The 19453-nt window shown below is 46.9% G+C and overlaps 1 protein-coding gene across 2 annotated transcripts in view; it reads left to right on the top strand.

Moving 5' to 3' along the window:
- Positions 1-1822, top strand: part of Myo16 (myosin XVI) — a 449864-nt gene extending 448042 nt beyond the window's left edge. For both annotated transcript variants that reach the window (XM_055608467.1, XM_055608466.1), the window contains one exon: positions 523-1822. In XM_055608467.1, the coding sequence (XP_055464442.1) occupies positions 523-750 (228 nt within the window). In that variant the 3' untranslated portion in view covers positions 751-1822. The remainder of the gene's footprint in view (positions 1-522) is intronic.
- The last annotated feature ends 17631 nt before the right edge of the window (positions 1823-19453 follow it).

The following is a 19453-nucleotide window of genomic DNA, read 5'->3' as shown; positions in this document are numbered from 1 at the left end:
GTGTGTGTGTGTGTGTGTGTGTGTGTGTGTGTGTGTGTGTGTGTGTGTAGGGGGGCTATCGTTGGGCTACAGTATGTGGCTGGGATGGGCTCTGTTACCCTGGTAGACCTGCTGAATGTGTGTGTTAATGATGAGGGGTTTCTGCATTGGGGTAAAGCTTGAGAAGTCTTTTTCTAGAAGCACATCCATTCATAGAGGACTTAAATGAGAGGAAAATAGGAGCTGGCAAAGTAGCGTTTGTAACTCACGGAAGGCAAGGAGTATTGATGCCACTTTCTTCTGCAACATCGTGAGGTGTGGTGTGTACTAACTACTCTCTGTACCTCTTGAGTCACCGTCTGCAGAAGGCCATCTCTGATGCCATGCATCCATGCTCTTTCTAGTGGTCTTGCTGCTGGAGGTTTGGGAGGCCACTGACTCTGCCCCAGCCCTGCCCTTCCCGCCCGGACATGGCTGTCATAGTCTGCTGCTCAGCTCCTTCACCACATGTAGGGCTACCTTGCTTCTTCTCTCCTACTGCAGGTTATCCATCAGCTGAGGCTCTCCGAGAATGAAACCGTGGCTCTGCAGGAGCTGCTGGACTGGAGGAGGAAACTCTGCGAGGCCAGAGAAGGCTGGCAGGAAGCCCTGCAGCACCCGGAGCCCCGTGCACCTCCACCACCACCCTGCAAGAAGCCCACGCTCCTAAAGAAGCCCGAGGGGGGCTCTTGCACGAGGCTGCCTTCCCAGCTCTGGGACAGCGGTATCTGACACAGCCTGGACTGCAGGCCTGTGGCTGGGCTGTCTGCTGACTGCAGGCTACTTCTGCAGGAGGCTGCCTTCTGATGCCTGAGGTCCCCTCTCCAGGCATCTCTACAAAAGCACAGGACACTACTGAGGACTACCCGAGACCTCCCGTGTGTGCACGTCTGTGTGTGCTCATTCCCTCTCCGTTTCTTGGTAGCACACTGAATTGTAGGGCCACAGCACTCCCAAGATAGCCAGAGAGGCCAGAGGCACCAGGATGAGTCCCAGGGCAGAGCAGTGGGGAGAGGTCCTCCAGGCAGCTGTCTCTGTTCCACCCCACCGCGGCCACTACCCCGCCAGTGGTTTCATACGGTGCAGCACGTAGGACGTGTGTTTCATCTCTCTGTAGGTGTTTGTCCGTCATTAGAATACAAACCAGATGATCGTTTTACATGTTTATTACTGTGTTTTATAACTTTCTGCCACTGGTGTGTTCCCTTTCTTCAGAATATAGATTTAAAAACAAACAAACATAAAAACAAAAAAACATTTGTAGGGATTTTTTTTTTAAGTCCACATACTTACTTTTAACCCAAAGCCCCTCGAGGCCTGAGGACTGTGTGTTACCTTGGCCTTAGCCGACCACTATAGCAAAGTGGATCAAGAACTAGAGTTTGTATGTTGTGTTACTCCCCACTTTCCCGCACCCAGCTTTTCCCTTGGGTCCGTGTGGCTTTGCCATTCATTGGTTAAGGCTCATCCCCACCCAGCTTCTCTGCTTGGCATAGATGACAGGATGTTTATGGTTCAAAACCTATGGCTTCAAGTTCCTAGCTGGTGACTCGAAAGTACTGATAAGCAGGTTCGGCTTCATGGGATGGAGCAGTGTGCTGCTCTCCCTTGGAACCATGCATGATTCCCTTGCTGTGTGCCCAACCCGCTGTCGCGCGTGATGGCCTTGCTTCTCCATGTCTTTCTGCCCACTGTCGGTGAGCTCCGAGCAGTGGCTCCACCAGCCACCTGCCGCTGTCCCCGCCACTTGGACCGCTTTATTCATTTCAGCCACTGCAGAGCTTCTGTGCCAATAAAAGGTGCAACCACGTTCTATTGTTTCGGTCATTTGTGGTCAGTGCTGTCTTCTGGGAATTCTTGTCTCCTGGTTAGCTATGTAGAAGCAATGGAGAGCCTTTCACCCAGCCTTCCTTCATATTCTGGTATTTATAGTAATTTGCAAGCCTCAAAAGATACCTGGTAGCACAAAGAAGGTGCACTGTGTTTAAGAAAAGCAATCTAGGTATGAGCCATAGCAAGCAAGGTACAACAAGCAGCCTAGAGCTGACCACCCTGACTCCTGTTGGGGACTCTGGATTCAGCTGGCTCTGCAGTAAAGGAGGTGGTTGGGACAAGGGCTCTGCATTGGTGGCTTTGCATTTGAAAAGTTTGTCCAACAAGAGCTCAGTCATCATGGCTAAGAGTTAGCTCACCTGGAGACCACAGCCTCTCCAGAACATCAGAGCAGGCAGAGTGAAACATCATGGCTCACCCACATCCGCCCCCAAAAGCCAAGAAGGTGCTCAGCTTGCTCCTAGCCGGGTCCAGCCAACCCTTGTAACATCTCTTCACTTCTATCTCTGAATCCAGCCCATAGGCCGCGGGGGAGGCAGCTCCTCACTGACACAAAACTTTGGTTTCCATCAGTCGCAGTATACTGCAAACTCTTTGTTTTTTAATTCTTTATTAATTACACTTTATTCACTTTGTTGTTGCAAACTCCTAACAATTGGGCTGAGTTGGAAGCTCCAGTGACCTCAGCCAGTGTAGACCACAAACTGTCAACACCGCTCCTGTGTAATGCCCAGGCTGCACTGAGGTGAAATCTGTTACTGAAATGAACTGTTCGTGCTGTCCAGAAAATTACCCTGAGGGCTGGACTAGAAAATGCTGATTCTCAGTGCTCTTATTTACCATAGAGGCCAAGCTCTGAGTTCCCTTGGGAGCTAATGTCTGCTGAGGGACAACTGTTGGTTTGCAGACAGCCATCTTCTCATCATACGTTCATGGTTGAGAAAAGGGAGAGAGGCAGCAAGGCCTCTGGAGTGTCTCCCACAGGGTAGCTGTCTCTGTCCTCATGACCTTGTCATCCCCAAAGGTTCACTTCCTCCTGCTGTCACACTGAGGTCTCAGCTGCAGTGTCAACTTGGAAAGCACACAGAGGCTCAGTTAGCGGCACTGACGGACACTCATAAAGCCAGTGCGGGCATTCTTACATTAACATTAAAATTACAGTTCAGAATTTTTAATGGAGCTTCTCAAAATAATATCACGTTTTCATTTCTCTCATTCCAGCATGGCACTCAACTTGACTCTCCACATGGTGAACATCTTAACTTAAGCAGAGCTTTAAAAACCCTCCGAGTGACTTTTTTTCCAAATGTACAAACTGTGTGAGATTATGTTACAGGGTCGCTGTATGGCAACCTTACAGGAAGATGAGACGCTTGTGGTCCAAATCACACTGCCTCCTCTTTAGCCAGGTACAGCCTAGAGACCTGTCCAACCCAAGGAGCTCAGTTGCTGCAGTGCTGCGGGCCCCACCGAGCATGAGCCAGCCGGTCTCTGCAGAGGCCCCTCGCTGACCTGCAGAGGCCAGCAGCAACACCTCTTAGAATAACTGCCCGTTCCTCCATTAGCGCGGCAGCCTGTCTGCGCTTGGCTGTCTGCTCGTCAACTGAGGAGAGCGATGACCTGTGCGTTCACTGCTGCGTGGCACAGTGTGATTGAGACCACAGAGCTTACAGCAGGTCACCAGCACCGGCACCGTAATATCCATAATTACGAGCCGTAATGACTGAGAACAAGTCCAGTTCTTTGTGTGTCCTGGAAGACCTAAGCACAGCTCTGTAATGAGGGTAGCAATGTAAGTAAGTACACAGAGGCAGCACTCCGGATAATAAAGCCCTGACCATTATTTCACACAAGTAATATTCAGTTACACAGAGTTGCAAGGAAAGATGGCATTTTAATTGCCACCAGACCATAAGGTATGAATTATGATATATTATTAGGCCTACAACCTTGTGTTTAGCAATATAATTGGTAAGAATTATGATGCTATGCTCACACAGTACCTTCTCTATTGCTTTTTAAAAATATTTATGAGGGACCTCTAAAAACTACTATCAAAATGTTTATATTGGGTTAAGATGACTTAAAACATATTTTCCAGAGTAAAAAAAATCCCTCATTACTATTCTTAAGGAGTGGCATCTAATTTAGTAAAATTATGATTACATAAATCTACTCAATAAGTAACAACCAATTAAAACCGGAGATTGGTGAAAGGACTTCCCATAGAAATATTAATTACTTTGTTTGCACAGAAGTAATATATTACAAATTCCCTAGCTTAGAATGGTGGCCAGAGTTCTGCCAAACTCTGTGGCTGTCGGACTCCAGCTGGGCGCTGACTTCAAGCCCCATTTCTATGCTGGTGCCAAGGTTGGGGCCTGGGGAAGTAGAGCAGTAGGTCGCGTGCTTGCCACACAAGCAGGAGGGCTGTGTTCCAGCGCCTGCCACTTGTGTAAAGGAAGTTTGGCGTGGTGGCGAATGCTCGTAACTCAAGTCCTGACTGTGGAGACAGAGGCAGGAGGATCCCCAGGTCTCACTGGCTGCACACCACAACCTGTCAGTGAGAGACCATTACAAAGAAGAAACTGCAGAAAGGTGGGCACCACTGAGGAACAAAAGGCTGACTCCTGGCCTCCATACACGCACACGCATCTACGTGTTAAATATGATGCCTCACAGTGGCCTAGCTCATCCTCCCTGTGCACTCTCAGCTGTAACCCTATCCCACCAACTTTCAGTTGTAAGTTTTTGTTAAGGAGTTAGTGGACTGATTTCAATTCCAATTCTGATTGAAAGCATTCTAAAATTGAGCAGGGAGGAAAATTAAAACTGTGTTCCAGATACATTTTAGTGAATGTTTTACACCTTTCAAACTGCCTGCAAGCACAGACGGGGCTGCAGGGTGCAGAATGGGACATTCAGTGTTCAAAAACCTGGACACAGCCTCTCCACCCTCGTTCTTTCCCCTACATCCTATTCATAAGCAATGACGGTCATATAAAATTCCACGGTGAACAATGGCTTGCTCTGCAAGGTGTCCCTGTGTGTGACAATGATCCCTTTAGAAGGCAGAGCACTGTGGGAGCCAAGATGCATACTGTAAAGAATCACTTCTGTAGTCCTGTCGCTTTGCCTAAGTTCTCCATACCCCTGCGAGGTTCCATTGTGATGGTGTGCACAGATGCCTCTAAAATCCAGCCTGCATTGTAAACTTTAAAGATGGCATTTTCAAAGGGTGAGTTTTATGAGAAGCTATCATACATCTGTCATCTGTTTAATTTCCAGGGTTTTTGAAGTGTATTTATACTTAAATGTCACTTGTGTGTGCCCCAACACAAGAGACTGTCCTCTGGGTTTTATGCAGTGAACCAAGACATGGCAATGGTAGGAGTTTCTTACAGGAAACTAATTAAAGATGAATAAGTAATGCCTCCATCCCATTGTTGTGGTGGAATGGGGATGCCCCCCACGTCCTCAGTGCCTTTGAGTTAGGCATTACCTTGCCTTGCTCCAGAGCCCCAGAGAGTGTGGCTGCTTCAGAGAGGGCAGCCAGGGCGCTCACAATCTCCTAATGCCACCATTCCTGTGTAATGTCTAAAGAAGTGGAAGAGAATGACATTATCGATATATTCCAAAGAAGGACCAAAGCTCCACAGGAAAACAGAAACCAATTTCAACTTGAGTTTTTGATCTTTAATATTTTAACAAAGATGTTCCCGTCTTTGTCCGTGATGTATAGTCATTACTTGACAAACACTGGGTCCCTCGATATTCTGAGAAGATATTGAGCCTGTTTTGAGGGACACATTCTACTTCACTGGGACAAGGCGGCTCATGTGTTGCCTGGAGGAGCAGACACACACGGCAGGACCCCTGCGGTTGGTCTTCTGTGACCATGTTCGGTAAGATTGTCTTGCTATGACCAGGCTAACTTCTGAAGAGTCTTGATTAGAGAATGCCTAGGCTCCTTTGGCCTTTACTGCTGGGAGCTGCTGCCACTCTCTTGAGCTGAGCAGCTGTTATGAGGAAAGAATGCCAGTTGATCTGCCACTTGGAGTTTGGAAGTTTCCTTTGTGACACCCAAAGCACGTGTATTGACCCTGATCCGCATGTCTTGTCTTTCTGATGTTCCCTCTGCGCAAGTGGCGAGGGTGCTGGATCTGCTTGTCTGACAGGTACAGTCCCTACTTCTAGAAGGTCATGTTACAGTGGGGAGGAGAGATGCTAGGAAGGTCCCACAGTTATCTCTAAAGCAACGCTACCAGGTTTGATGAAGGTGAAACCCGATTTTTCTTGAAGAGGTCATGAAGCGTTTTCTAATATCACATTTGTACTGGCTCACAGGGATCATTTGTTAAAGGGTGAGCAAAAACTGAGGAATGATGTTTCTCAGCATGTAGGAAGTTCTAAGTTCTCATACGCGTTCCCTACAGCACCTTCCCGCTGATAGCATAATTTCTGTCATCCCCTCAAGACTGAGAAGACTTGTAAAACCTCATCTTCCCCAAATTCCAGAATAGTCCTTGGCACACAGAGGATATCTGTGCATCAATAATGGCTGAATAAACTTTTGGGTAAGTGGGGGAAGGAGAGAGAGTAGGGAAGAGAGAGAAAGAGGAAAGGGGAAATTTTCAGCATGTAGACTCTGGCACTTACAGCAGCATGACCATCCCAAATCTCTGAAGATAAGTGGCTTTTTAACCCTTAAATCATTATATAGGACTTTCAATGAACAGGAAAGTGTAGGGGAAAAGCTTCAAAAACAGAGGTGATAATGACAATGCCCTGTATGTACAGAGGAGAGCCATGGAGGCACAGGGGCTGGGAGTTCCTAAGGTGCCTATCTGAGATGAGCTTGTGACCCCAGGCACCTCCCATTTTCTACAACAGAGACAGTGGAGGTAAGTGGTCCCCCATTCTGTAGTCTAAATATCTGTGCCCTGGCCTCCAGTTGGTAAGTTGGAAGCTAATACTGTATTCGAGGGAATCTCTTTGGGAAATGGCCAATTGCTAAAGGTCCTAACATCATGAGTGGAGTTAGTAATGTTTTAAAGAGGGAAAGACCATGTTCCTTCTGCCATGTACAAGATGCCAGCAGCAAGGCTGCACACATCCATCACAGCACTCTCAGGAGGCAGCAGGATCGCCTGCAACTTCCATCTTGGAGTTCCTGGACTCCAGAACCATGAGTGGCATACTTCTTGTGTGTATACAACACCCAGACTAGGGTAGTGTTGATACAGCATCCAGAACATGCCGAGACAACAACTCTCAGGAGCCCTCTAGCCTCTTGCTGTGCTGGATCAAGGATCTCTCGACCCTCAGAGAGAATTCAGTTGCCCAGAAGTGAAGAGGAAAAGCACAATCAAGTTTCAGGAAGTACTGGAAAAAAGGCAACCCAATAGCTTAGCACGAGAAGAATCTTCATCCAGGGAAAGAGATGTCAAGGCTGGTAGGCGTAGATTATCTTGGTGACAGCTCTCCAACCAGACAGGTGGGGGGTTGCTCAGAGCTTGTCCTCCTGCTGTGTAGGAAGCAGGAAGAAAATTCCATCTTCCTGGTGGAATGCCACATCCCTAAAACAGGCTGCTTCTGTAGAGCTAAAGGCTTTTCTTCAAGGTCCCACTGAGCTCCTCCACAGCCATTCATTATCCTGCAGGAACTGTACAGATGGGCACAATGTGTCTCTTCAGCTTGAACATGGTGATGGGGTCCAGAGAGGTGTGTCAGACAGGAGACTCTGGAACGGGAAGCATCTGGGGATCATCTGCCCTGGTTAAGTATGAATGCAATGCAGTCTCTGATGTTATCACAGGAGAGGACTCTGGTGCGTCTGTGGGATCCAGCGACAAACGCAGGCCTTATATTGGTCTCTGGTTTTTTGTTTGTTGGTTTTTGAAAAATAGGGTAGCCACTGAGGGAAAGGCTGGCTTCGGTCCTCAGCAGCTGTCACAGAGAAGCACTGCATAGAGGAAGACAGTGTAGTCAGGACGTCCTGAAAACCACAGTGGTAGAGAGGCAAGCGTGGACTTCTTACCCTCTATCGGTGGGATGTCAGCGAACATCTACCTCTGTGAGATTTTGGTTTTTACAGCTCGAAGGCTACTGGGTTCAAAAATCAGCCTCTGTCCCCCAAGCCTGTAGTGTTCAGGCCAATGGGGCTCTTAAGATTGGTGGTAACCAAACTGAGAGACCCCAAAACTAGAATGATTAAAAAGGAATAAACTAATATCCCTAATTTCTCAAAGACCTTTAATCTCCATTCCCTGATACCATGGCCCCAGCTCTTTTTATTTTTTTCTCATGAAGGCATTTCTTCCTCACCTGAGGCCCAGAGCCCTCTCTAGGGAATGTTCCTCTCTAACAGTTTCTTAAACTAGGAAACTCTCAAAAACCCTAATGCCATTAGTATACCTTGGACCAGGCAACCAGAGTCTCCCAAGGCAGGAACCCCCATCAGTGTCCCCACAGCCCTGTAGAAAGCTCCCTGGAAGCAGCTGCTGCTGGGGACAGCAGTTGATTCTAGACTATCCTCTGCTAATGCGTAGTTACTATTTCCACCTTGCCAAGAGAGCATGTGCTGGCCATTCTAATCAGCCTTGTGATTTCTCCCCGCATCCCTTCCTTTAAACGTAGCTGTTTTCTGTAGTATTTATCATTCTCTGTCAGATGCTTGTAATGCATAATTATTTATTTTGTGGATCTTTTGTGCCTCCAGAGCAGGCTGACTGGAAGCTAAGAAAGGCTGGAGTTGCTGGAATCCTGGTCAGGGATTCAGAATTTTGCATGTTTCTCAAGGAGGGGGGCAAGCCAGGGGAAAGGCAATCAGAGCTAGGACTAGGCATGTGCAGGAATTCCTGGGCAACAGAGAGCATCTCAGATGGGCAAAGGTGGAGATGGAGGAAACGTCCCAGGAAGATGGATCTTGCTAAGAGAACTAAAAGAGGCTTTCAGAAGCCGATCACAAGGGGAAATTGCCTGAAAGAGCCTGCATTGGAGGGTGCAAGCAACACACCCTTATGTTGTGAGTACCAGACCACCTGGTTTGCTTGCTACCCCTAAAAATTTTCAAAGGACTCCTGGAAGAAGAGGTCATGGCAACACAGACAGGTGTAGAACATGAGCTTGATATAGAGATGAGCCCGTTACATCTTCTGATTGTCTTGTCTACCAAGGAGACCTCATTGATGGACTCAGCCACCCTCTGCACCAGCCAGTGCCCACGGAAGACCAGTCTCCACAGACCTCGGCTACCACAGAGGGGCTTTCTCTTCTTGGATTCTGGCTATGGACTTATCATCCCTTCCTGCCAAGCTTTTCTCAGGATACTGTCCATTAAAATCCTAGAGTGCTTTGAACTTGCAGTGTCCCAGAAAATTTTGACCTACAACTTCAGTCCTTCAGGAAGCAAAATGGCGGTGGGTGATGGCTCATAGGTTCCTTCCCTGTGATGTGTCTGGGCTTCAGAGGGTGCTGAGGTACTCCTCTGAAGACCTGGCACCAGCCCAGGGGAGCAGCCATGTGGAAAGAAGGGCACTACCCGATGAAATGCAGTTGCCTTAATAGAGACCACATGAGCACACGATGCAAGAAGAGAACAAAGAAATACCTTACTCTTTTGCCTCACTGCAAAAGCATGTTGTGCACTTAAATCGTGCTATTCTTATGAGAACTTTCAATCCAAGGAAAGACTGGCCCTACTGACCCCGAGACTGTGTGACTTCTAGATCCACAAGACCAACCTTGGAGCCCCTATGAGTAGCCAGGTGCCTGCCTCACCAAGGAAAAAGGCAATGAGCCAGGAGTATGGAGTTTGAGGCTCAGAGAATCCTGCAGTTAAAACTTACTATACATCTTTTAGACAGCATGAGTTAACAATTTAGCTGAACTCGGACTTTGCACAAATTGAGACTGAGAACTCTCCACTAGATAAGAATCCCCTTGGCTGAGGGCAGAGGAGCGCAGAGGAGGTAATGGAAAAAGTGAGTTATAAATACCAGTTCACAAATACCACGTGAGTTCAGAACAAGGACTGAATCTGCAATCCAGATATCTTGCTCGTGTTGCTATAAAAAAGTAAACCCCCCACCTTAAAAATAAACAGACCCAGTTGAGTTGAGGTCCCAGCCAGACTGCTGAGCATATCTGATAGGAAAGAAATGAAGCCGTGCAGCTTTTGGAAGGGCCTCCCGGCTCTACATCCTTGCGAGGATGCAGTTCCTAAGCCCTGCAGCTGAGTGACTCTTAATGACAGGTTGAGGTCACTCTGAAGCTGGTTCTGACCATTTAGGACTAATGAGAACCACGCTGCTGTGGTTGGGACTGGGTTCTCACCAGAGAAGCAGGTGCTACCGATACAGGATGGAGATGGTCAGCAACAGTGCTGTGGTGTTAGAGATGAGACACACACCTGCTTCTCGGACATAACTCTGGATACAGCATTCACCCATTGGCCAGAGAGACCATGAATTGAGCTGAAGGCCCTCACTGAATGTCAACAGCAAACATCACTGACCAGCAAGACTCCTACAAGCTGTGGGGACTGGTCCTGTAAACATTTGAAGAGCAATCCTACAGAAATTGTCACCCACAGCTTACCTTCAGAAAAGAAAGACTGCAGATCTAATCCAACTAAGTCACACAGGCTGGAGACACAAAATTGATACGCAGAGTTGTATGGTAAAATCAAAGCCGGACTCCAGAATGCCAGGATGTTTCCAGGGATTGATCTTCATTTACGGAAGGGTGAGAGAAGGAAGAACATAAACCTAGTGTGCCTCCATTCACTTGGGTGTGGGAAGGTGGGGAGTGGAGCTTGGGGAAGCCATTCCTTGGTCATGAGCCTCAGTAGGCTCAGTAGTTATGTCAGCCTCTCAGAGTGAAGGTCCACACCAAGGGGAAAGAGACTGGAGACAGTGGTTTGTAAGTACAACAGTTGCCCTCATTTTATATCATTACAACCTTATTACTTAATTGTCTGGGGTCTCTAAATAGCCAAGGAAGGGATATGTAGAGTTTGATTTTTGCATGGTTTCAGAGAATCTTCATGTAAAGAACTAGAAACGTGACTGTACCTGCTCAGTGTCACCGGGGGGAAAATGAGGTTCACAGAACACAGTGATAAGCAAAGTGCAGGAGCCTATGCACAGCCACTCATGGTGAACACTGGGCTGGAGGGATGGAGATGGGAAGGGGAAGCTGGGGGCCAGAAGGCGAGCGTACATAGGTCACTGGAGCACATTCCTTGTATCATGATTGGATTAAGTGAGGCAGAGCAGCCAGCAGCTGCTGTCCCAAGCAGAAGGCATAAGAGGAACAGTGTTCTTAACTGAGAGCACAGGTCTGGCCAGAGGAAGAAGGAAGTTCATTTGAGGAAAACTGGAAGTTTTAAGAATAAATCCAGATATTTCTAAAACAAAGGTGGAAATACAAGCCTGGGTCCACGGCTCAGCTGACACCAGTGCTTATTGGGTGGAGAATAAAAACTGACTTGAAGTTGGAAGACACCCTCCACCGAGTCCAGATGGGGTCAGCCCTGCCCGAGGAGAATCAGGAGCAGAAGGCAGTCTGAATGGAACTTAGCAAAGTCCCACAGCTTTCCCTGCAGACAAGGTCGTGCGAGGGTCGCTGAGCAGGAAGCACAGCACCTCTTTCACGTTCTCCCACAAGCAGCTTCTCCTGTGGGATGCCAGAAGGCCCTGTGGAACCTAAAACCAAGTAAAAACTATGAATGAAAAACCTAAGGAATCTAGGGAAGTCATAAGAGCAGTGTGTTGGAGAAGGTGTGAGCAGATGTCCTACTATGTGCTTTAAATACACACTAAAGCCCACGGAGCGGTAGACAGATAACTCTGTTCAGGTCAGGGTGTGATGGTTTATGTGTGTGTGTGTCTGTCTGTCTATGCTCTCAGAGGCCAGATGTGTCATATCCCCTGGAGACTGAGTCACAGGTAGTTCTGAGCCACCTGAGGTGGGTCCTGGGAACTGAACACAGGTCATTTGAAAGAGCAATATATACTGTTAACTGCTAAGCCAACTCCAAATTTTGATATTTTATCAATAACAATCTCCCCTCCTCAAGATATTGTAAGAAAATACAAGGCCTCATACTTGTAAGAGCACCTCAGTAACTACAAAAAGGCCATAGCTCTTTCAAGTCCCTTGTTCATCACAATGGGTATGTACTCACCATGGGGAAAGCGTGCAGCTGGCCCAGTTCTCAAAAGCAAGCTGGAGTTCCAGTCATGAGACCATGAGATCCTGGGCATCCCAGAAATGTGCATCAATTACCCAGCCAGAACCCAGAGGCTAGGAGTCTAGAGCGAAGCAATGACAAAGCAAAATGCAAGATGCATCCTCCCCTGTCTGTGAGCTGCTGCTGTGAAAATTGAAGGAGACACTGACTGTGGAGGACACTGTATAAGGGACACTGTGTGACATCTGTAGAGACCTGGCATTTCTACTGGGAGATGCAATAGCACCCACAATGCCCCTTTGAATGACCAACACACAGAAACATCTAGGAAGGTGCTAGCCTTTGGTCATCTCACCCAGCTATTCACTTCCCCTTCTCTGGGGCCAGCCTTGTCTCTGTTGAGAACAGTCATTGTCACCTTTCCAAGTTTATCTCTGCCCCACGAACAGCAAAGTTGCTCTCTTTTAGGTCAGATAGGAATCTGAGGCTAGCCTGTGCAAATACAACCTTTCCAATCTAACATCTGCAGTTCAGAGGGGGTGGGTTTATTGTTTTGGATGGATGTGGCCAATGTAGGGGAGCCAAGCTAGGGACTCCCTAGGACAAAACATGTTCACTTACTTCAATCAAATATGGGTCATCAATAATATGTTTCTTGGACACTTTTTTAACTTCTCATTCCCTACTGAGTTTGTTCAAAAGCAGTAGTTAAAAAGCACACAGGATGGAAAAGCCTCAAAAGGAGAAAGGAGAGACAAAGCCAGCTCACATGCTTTCCGTGTCATGGCCCCCACTGCCTGACATTTGTGCCATCGACAAGGAAGCAGCATAATGCACAGTCCTGTCCCCATGGCTATTAATAACCCGGGTGGCTTCCAGAACCACACGAGAATGGAAATATCCCGTCTCCAGCAAGTGCATCACACTGAGATGCTTGCTTGCTGAGCAGTGTCTTTACGTCTTTTGCCACATGTGCAGGTTCTAATTCTCCAGCCACATGGGTACTCTGATTCATCTCTGACTCACACTGATAAGGAGGAGCATGGGGCCAGTGCTTCCAGGGAGACTTAGAAACCAGAGAACTCGGAGTTCCCAAATACTCTATCAGAAAACCAGTGGGAAAATGTACAATGGAATGGCTGGGAAACTTTCATCCACGTATAACTGTGAGGTCTAGTGGGAGCGTGTATTTAAATTTCTCAGCAGCAAACATGGTTAGCAGAGGGTGACTTCACCATCTTCAGCAAACCTTTGTTAATCTAAAGAAGCAAATGCCCAAGGGAAAAAAAAAGAAGGAAAAGAAGGATGAAAGGAAGGAGAAGAGAGGAGGAATAAAAAGGATAGTATGGAGGAAGAGAGAAGAGAGAGGAGAGAAGGAAGGAGGGAGACAGAGGGACAAGGACATGAAAAAAGGAAGGAAGGAAGGAAGGAAGGAAGGAAGGAAGGAAGGAAGGAAGGAAGGAAGGAAGAAAGGTAAAAAGAAAAGCAGATCTCTTCTCTAGTGTCCTCAGGTCCTTAGAAGAATAGCGTGGGTTGAAACAGCTCCACAGAGCACACAGTCCCCCTGAGCCCCTCCTTCCCCATTTCCTGGAATCTTTGTCTGTTTTAAGGTTTCTCCTGTCTGTCTTCTACACCACACTGGCTTTTTTTTTTTTTTTTTTTTTTTTTTTTTCCCAGCACTCTGCATTGCAGTTAAGTGTTCAGGAATAAGACCTAGTCTTATGATGTGGATCCCTGAGATTATTAGTATTTCTAAGAAGGCCGATGTGATGTGTCTGCCTTTTTGTCTGGGCTTTAGTTACCAGGGCACCTGGGACACCCAAGGAAGAAAGGTTGGCTGGAACTACAGGGGCTCTCTCCCACACTCTTCCTCTGTTCCCTTCTGCTCTACTCACAAGAAAGGACGCATCCAAACACCTTGGGATCATCCAACCTCAGGGAGGCACAGGGGAAGCAGCTGTGACCACGGAAGAGACCAGCTGCTCTGGCCACAGGTGGTTACACAGTGTGTGGGGGGGGTGTTAGCAGGAGTGGGAGTGCCCTTCACTTTGGAGGGTCCATGGTTCTTCCGGAGAGGCAGAAGTAGGTGGGGAAACAGGCCTCCTGACCAACACCCAACAGAACGCAAGTACATGTGGAGATGTGTAACCAGACTTTTTGGCTGCTTTATTAGGTTCCTTTTCCTACCTCCCTACACCACCCCTATCCCTTCCAACCCCCCAACACTAGTAGTAGAGGAAGAAGGTTAGAGGGGAAGGGAGCATCAATATCATTACACTACTTTCTGCTGATTGGGGGCATCGAGTTTCTTGAGGAGAATTTGATCTTCATCGTCAGGATATCTCCAACCAGCAACTAGCAACAAACAGCAATCAGCAACAGCAGTAGGAGGAGCAGCAGGCACCTTACCTTTCTGGGCTCTGGGTATTATATACCCTCTGAAGAGTACCCAGAATTCCAAACAAAAAACAAACACAAAATCACACCCTTGCTAGAACATGAGGCAAATCATAGTCAACGGCTGTCGACAGTCTGAAGCAGCCTCATACCCCACACCTGGGATTAAAACAAAAACATGTTCCCATAACATTTCTTTAAAACAAAACAAAACAAAACAAAAGGCTCACCACGGGAATGTGTGTACACAGGCAGCAGGGCTGAGGCTCTCCCAGCTTGGAGAATATTCCACCAAAACACTAGTTCTGTAACAACAAAATTCCTACTCAAGAAGTATCTCTTGGTTGGATCTAAATTCACCTTCAGTGGCCTGTCCCCTCTTCATCCTCTCCATACCCCCTCCCCCTTTTCTCTTCTAAACGTACAAAGATGAGGCATCTCTGTCTGCTGCAGACCGCCACTGACTTCTGTTCATCATAGCTCTGAGCACAGGACAGAGTCATTAGATACTTCTCCCTTTCCACCTGACAGTGATGTCAGTCCACATGTGATAATGTTTACTTTCTTGAGATCTCCTCTGTCCTTTTCTTATACAATAAGCTAATAAGTTCTCCATTAGCTGTGTTGCTGAAGGGGAGTCATCCTCCGGGAAGTAGGACTGGGTCTTCTATGGTCTCTAGTGCTCTTTCACTTATCTATGACTTAACCTGTTACACCACAGTCTTGTTTTCTATATGTTGGTGGGAAGCTCTGGACTAGCCAACCATGAAGGGAAAAAAAATCAAATACAAAGTTATGAATGTCAACTTCAACATAGGAAAAAAATTCTACTGTGTTCATACTGAAGGGTAAAGGTCTGGATTTACTTAATCAAAACACACACACATACACTCAAAAACCACAGTGGATTCAAGACACTGATCCCTAGAGGACTAGAGAAGGCAGCTGGCTGTTTGGGGCTAGGAGGATAGGAATTATAGAAGATAAACTCTAAAGTTTCATAGCTCACTACTCTGAGAATCTCAATTTTTCAAATGTGAAAAATTTCAAAAATTTCAAACATATTTCTCATCCCTGAGACCCCCAAATAAATAGGTTTTTTTTACTTGTTTGTCTGCTATTCAAGTTGTTACTATATGACTGTCAATTTATAAATTACATGAATTATGAAATTTTGATGTTCTCTGCATAGCTGCTGAACTGTTTTCAATTATTTAAAAAAAAAAGTGCAGGTAAGAATCATGCGAGCTGCCAGGATGGTTTAGTGGGTAAGGGCACGTGCCATCAAGTCCTGGGTCTCTAACGGTGGAAGGAGAAAACTGACTCCCAAAAGTTGTCCTCTGGCTTCTGCAAGCTTATTGTGGCACACTTGTGATACCCTCCAACTATAACACATAGCAATATAACTTATGTGTGTATGTATAACGCATACATAACATATGTATTATATTATAACATGTTATGTAACGTGTTATATATGTACATAACACACATGTAACATGTAGAGAGAGTGCCCATCCATAAATGTTACACACGTATGATAGACATGTGACAACAGAAACACAAAGGGCAGAAGGGAAGCAGAATGCCCTTCACTTCCGGAAGAGTCTTCGCTTGTGTGAAGCTCATGGCTGCCACAGTGTTTGAAGACGACAGATAAGAGTAAAAACATCGGCTCTAAGTCAGACAACTAAATATAGCAAACAAGAATCACATCTAGAGAGCACTGCTCTATCTTACAGCTACATTTATATTTCATTTATGAAATACAAGATATACAAATTTTATTAAAATAGGGACAAGCAATAAGGTGTTTGGCAAAGGGGGGAAAAACAGGACCATAGCAAGAAACCAGAAATAAGGGAGTTAGTGTTAGCCCAGCTCTGCTAGTAAGCACACTGAATTTAAGAGGGGTATTATCAGCCTCATAAAATTTTATAGAGGACCAGCAACAGGCTGTAGGTAACAAACACAGGGAAATAAACAGGTTTAGAAGTGAAATATGGAGAAGCATTTTCCTGAGACAGATCAGAATGACACGCAGGCAGCGGTGTGAGCTCTGAGGCAGGCTGATTTCAGAACAGAGACCAGCAGAGACAGGGAGGAACACCAGGTAAAGGCTCGGTCCATCACGACTGCGTGATAACCAAGAAGGCTTCCGCACACAGCGGCAACACCACAAGCACAAGGAAGGTGACAATCAGGCCAGCAAACAGCAAGCATCCCAAGTTAACCAGCAGCTCTCAACCTCGGTAACCAGAAACCAAGAGCCTTCTGCAACAATAGTAGTCTGGATGGATATTTCACCAGCAGGCACACAGAAGGATGCTCATCAGCCATTCTGGGAAGGGAAGTCAGAAACCCTGTCCACTAACCCCAAGCCCCTGCTGCCGAATGAAGTGAGGTTACTAACACCCAGTGTGCTGAGGACTGGAGGGCCATGAATGTCCACACAGTGCCCTCAGGAGTGTAAGGCCGCCTACATACATGTTGGGAAACTGAGCTTTGCCGTGAGGTGTGTGTGTGTGTGTTGTGTGATATGTGTGTGTGTGTTGTATATGTGTGTAGGCTCACATGTGTGCTGGTGCTCACACGTGGTAGCATGGGCATGTGGAGGCTGAAAGTCTTTCTTGGATGTCTTCTTCAGTTGTTTTCTAGTTTATTTCTTAAGAAAGGGTCTCTCCTTGAACCCAGAGCTCATGAGGTTGGTTAAACCACGTGGCCAGCAAGCTCCCGGGAGCCGCCTGTCTTCAGCTCCTGAGCCTGGGATTATAGGCACAGTACATGCACTTGACTATTTGCTTTTAATGCATCTTATTTTAAACCACGTGTCTGTGTGTGGGCTTGTGCACATGAATGCGGTGCCCAGAGAGGCCAGAAGTGGGTGTCAGAGCCCTCTGGTCTGGAATCGCAGGCGGCTGTGACCCACCGGACTTGCATGGTGGGTTTCCTGGAGTAGGAGAATGCTCTCTTCTTTGCTGCTGAGCTTCTCTCCTGCCCTGTGCACTAGGATACAAACTGAGGTCCCCTGGATTGACAGAGGACACTTTCTTGAGTGTGCCTTCTCCTTACCCCCTTTAGGAAACAATCTGGTGGCTTTAGAGAATGTAAATGTGCCCCATCATAGAACTCAATCATTTGCCGTCAACATTTTTAACCAAGGCAATTGAAAGCAGACACTTGTGTATGAACACTTAAGTGGCTTTACTGGTAGTAGCCTCGGCTTGGAAGGAATCCAAGTGCCCATCAAGAAGTAACAGGGCAAACAGCAGGAGAGTTCTGTGACAGAGCACCGCTCAGCAATGACAGAAAAAGACTGCCAGCACAGAGCCACACGGTGACTCTCAGAATAAGGGTATGGTGGGAAGGAACGCCAAGCATCCATTCGTCCAGTGACACACAAAGCTAGGAAATACAAGTTAACCCGCGACAGAAAGTGGACCAGATACCAAGGGCCAGGAGCAGGCTCATGCTGGAAGTGCTGTGGGCAGCTGCTGGATATTGTTCTGATGGCCTTGGCCATGTCTAAGTCCATCTGTCCCGCACTTTAACACCTACAGTCCATTCCACATCAGTTGGGCGAGCGCAAAGTTACCGAAGAGAGAAAAGAAAGAACTGCAGGGCTCTGGGAGGCCACTGGGGTAAAGCAGAGATGTCGGCACTTCCTAGGGATAGTCTTCTTTGTGCATCTGCATCTCTCTAAATCTTCAAGACTTGTAGTCCTGCTCCTGTATCCAGAGGACTTCCCTGTGACAGGGATGTGACAGTTCCTCGCAGATAAAATCTTCCATCTTGGAAGAAGGCTCCTTAGAAACAGGATGTTCTAAGGAGATGAAACATCCCGCCCTGCAAGGATTTAACTTAGGAAGTGAACAGCCCAAGAGCTTCAGGAAGTCCCTGAAACTAACCTGGTTCACTTACTGTATAAGCTCATACAGTAAAGACTGCTGGGAGACACACCTTCAGGCAAGCTGAGCTGCGTAGGAAGGGCAGCCCAGATGCCAGGAAGAGACATCCTGCAATGTGGTGAGCTGGGCAGTAAGCCCCAGGTTCCCAGCATTTGTGAGTTGTCACCCATGCTGGGGTAGCTCTTTGGGGTCATTTCTGCTCCATAAGTAACCTTTCACCCATACTGCATAAGTAACCAAAATTCAGTAGTTCACCAGGTGAATTTCAGGGGTATCCTGCTTTGGTCTGTCATTGAGTCCACATCAAGGGGGAGTAGATGCTTGTTTGTACCTGCTGAGAACAATGCCACACAACAGAAAATGCCACACAACAGACAAATGATTTTCCTCATTGACAGTTGGCCTAATAAGCCATCCCTAATCTCTGGATGGTGTCTAAGGTCATGACAAACACCTGACAGAATGGGAATTGTAGGAGAGAGACCCGGAGACTGACTGTTTATAAAGAGGCACAGTCATCAGGACTTAATGTCCACACATGTGACAAAGGATTTGTTTTCCATGTGTGACTTTAGACTGCTGTGAGGAAACACTAGAGTTACAGAGGGAATTGTATTGGAGTCTAGAATGAAAGGTGCAGGAGGAAACAGAACAAAGAAAACCCAGGGTGTGTGAACTCTACATCGTGGACCATCCTTAGTCTTTTACACTCTTTTGTCTCTTCTTCCATGATGGGTGTCTCTAGTGGTGTTTGGTTAGGAAAAGTAATGAAAAGTGGTCTTTGGTTTCACTACACACACAGAGAGAGAGAAAGAGAGGCTTTATTAATACGAAGTCTCACCCTGTGGCCTAGGCTGGTCTCAAACTCAGGACCATCTTTGTGTCCCAGCCATCGGTATAGTCTTTGTGCTGTGGCCACCTGGATGCTGGGCTTACAGGCATGAGCCACCACGCCCAATGAACTTGTAGTTTTAACAGGTACTCCTTCGAAAACATGTACTTTAGGAAACATTTTAAAGTAATAGAAACTTTTTAAAAACATAAATCATTTCACACAACCCTGTCTCTTATCACTGCACCCATCTCTCATCACTGTATC

Source organism: Psammomys obesus, unplaced genomic scaffold (assembly GCF_907164565.1).
Source record: "Psammomys obesus unplaced genomic scaffold, mPsaObe1.curated_primary_1811, whole genome shotgun sequence".
Lineage (NCBI taxonomy): Eukaryota > Metazoa > Chordata > Mammalia > Rodentia > Muridae > Psammomys > Psammomys obesus.
The sequence above is the reverse complement of the archived record's forward strand: the minus strand, read 5'-3'. Positions and strand labels throughout refer to the sequence as shown.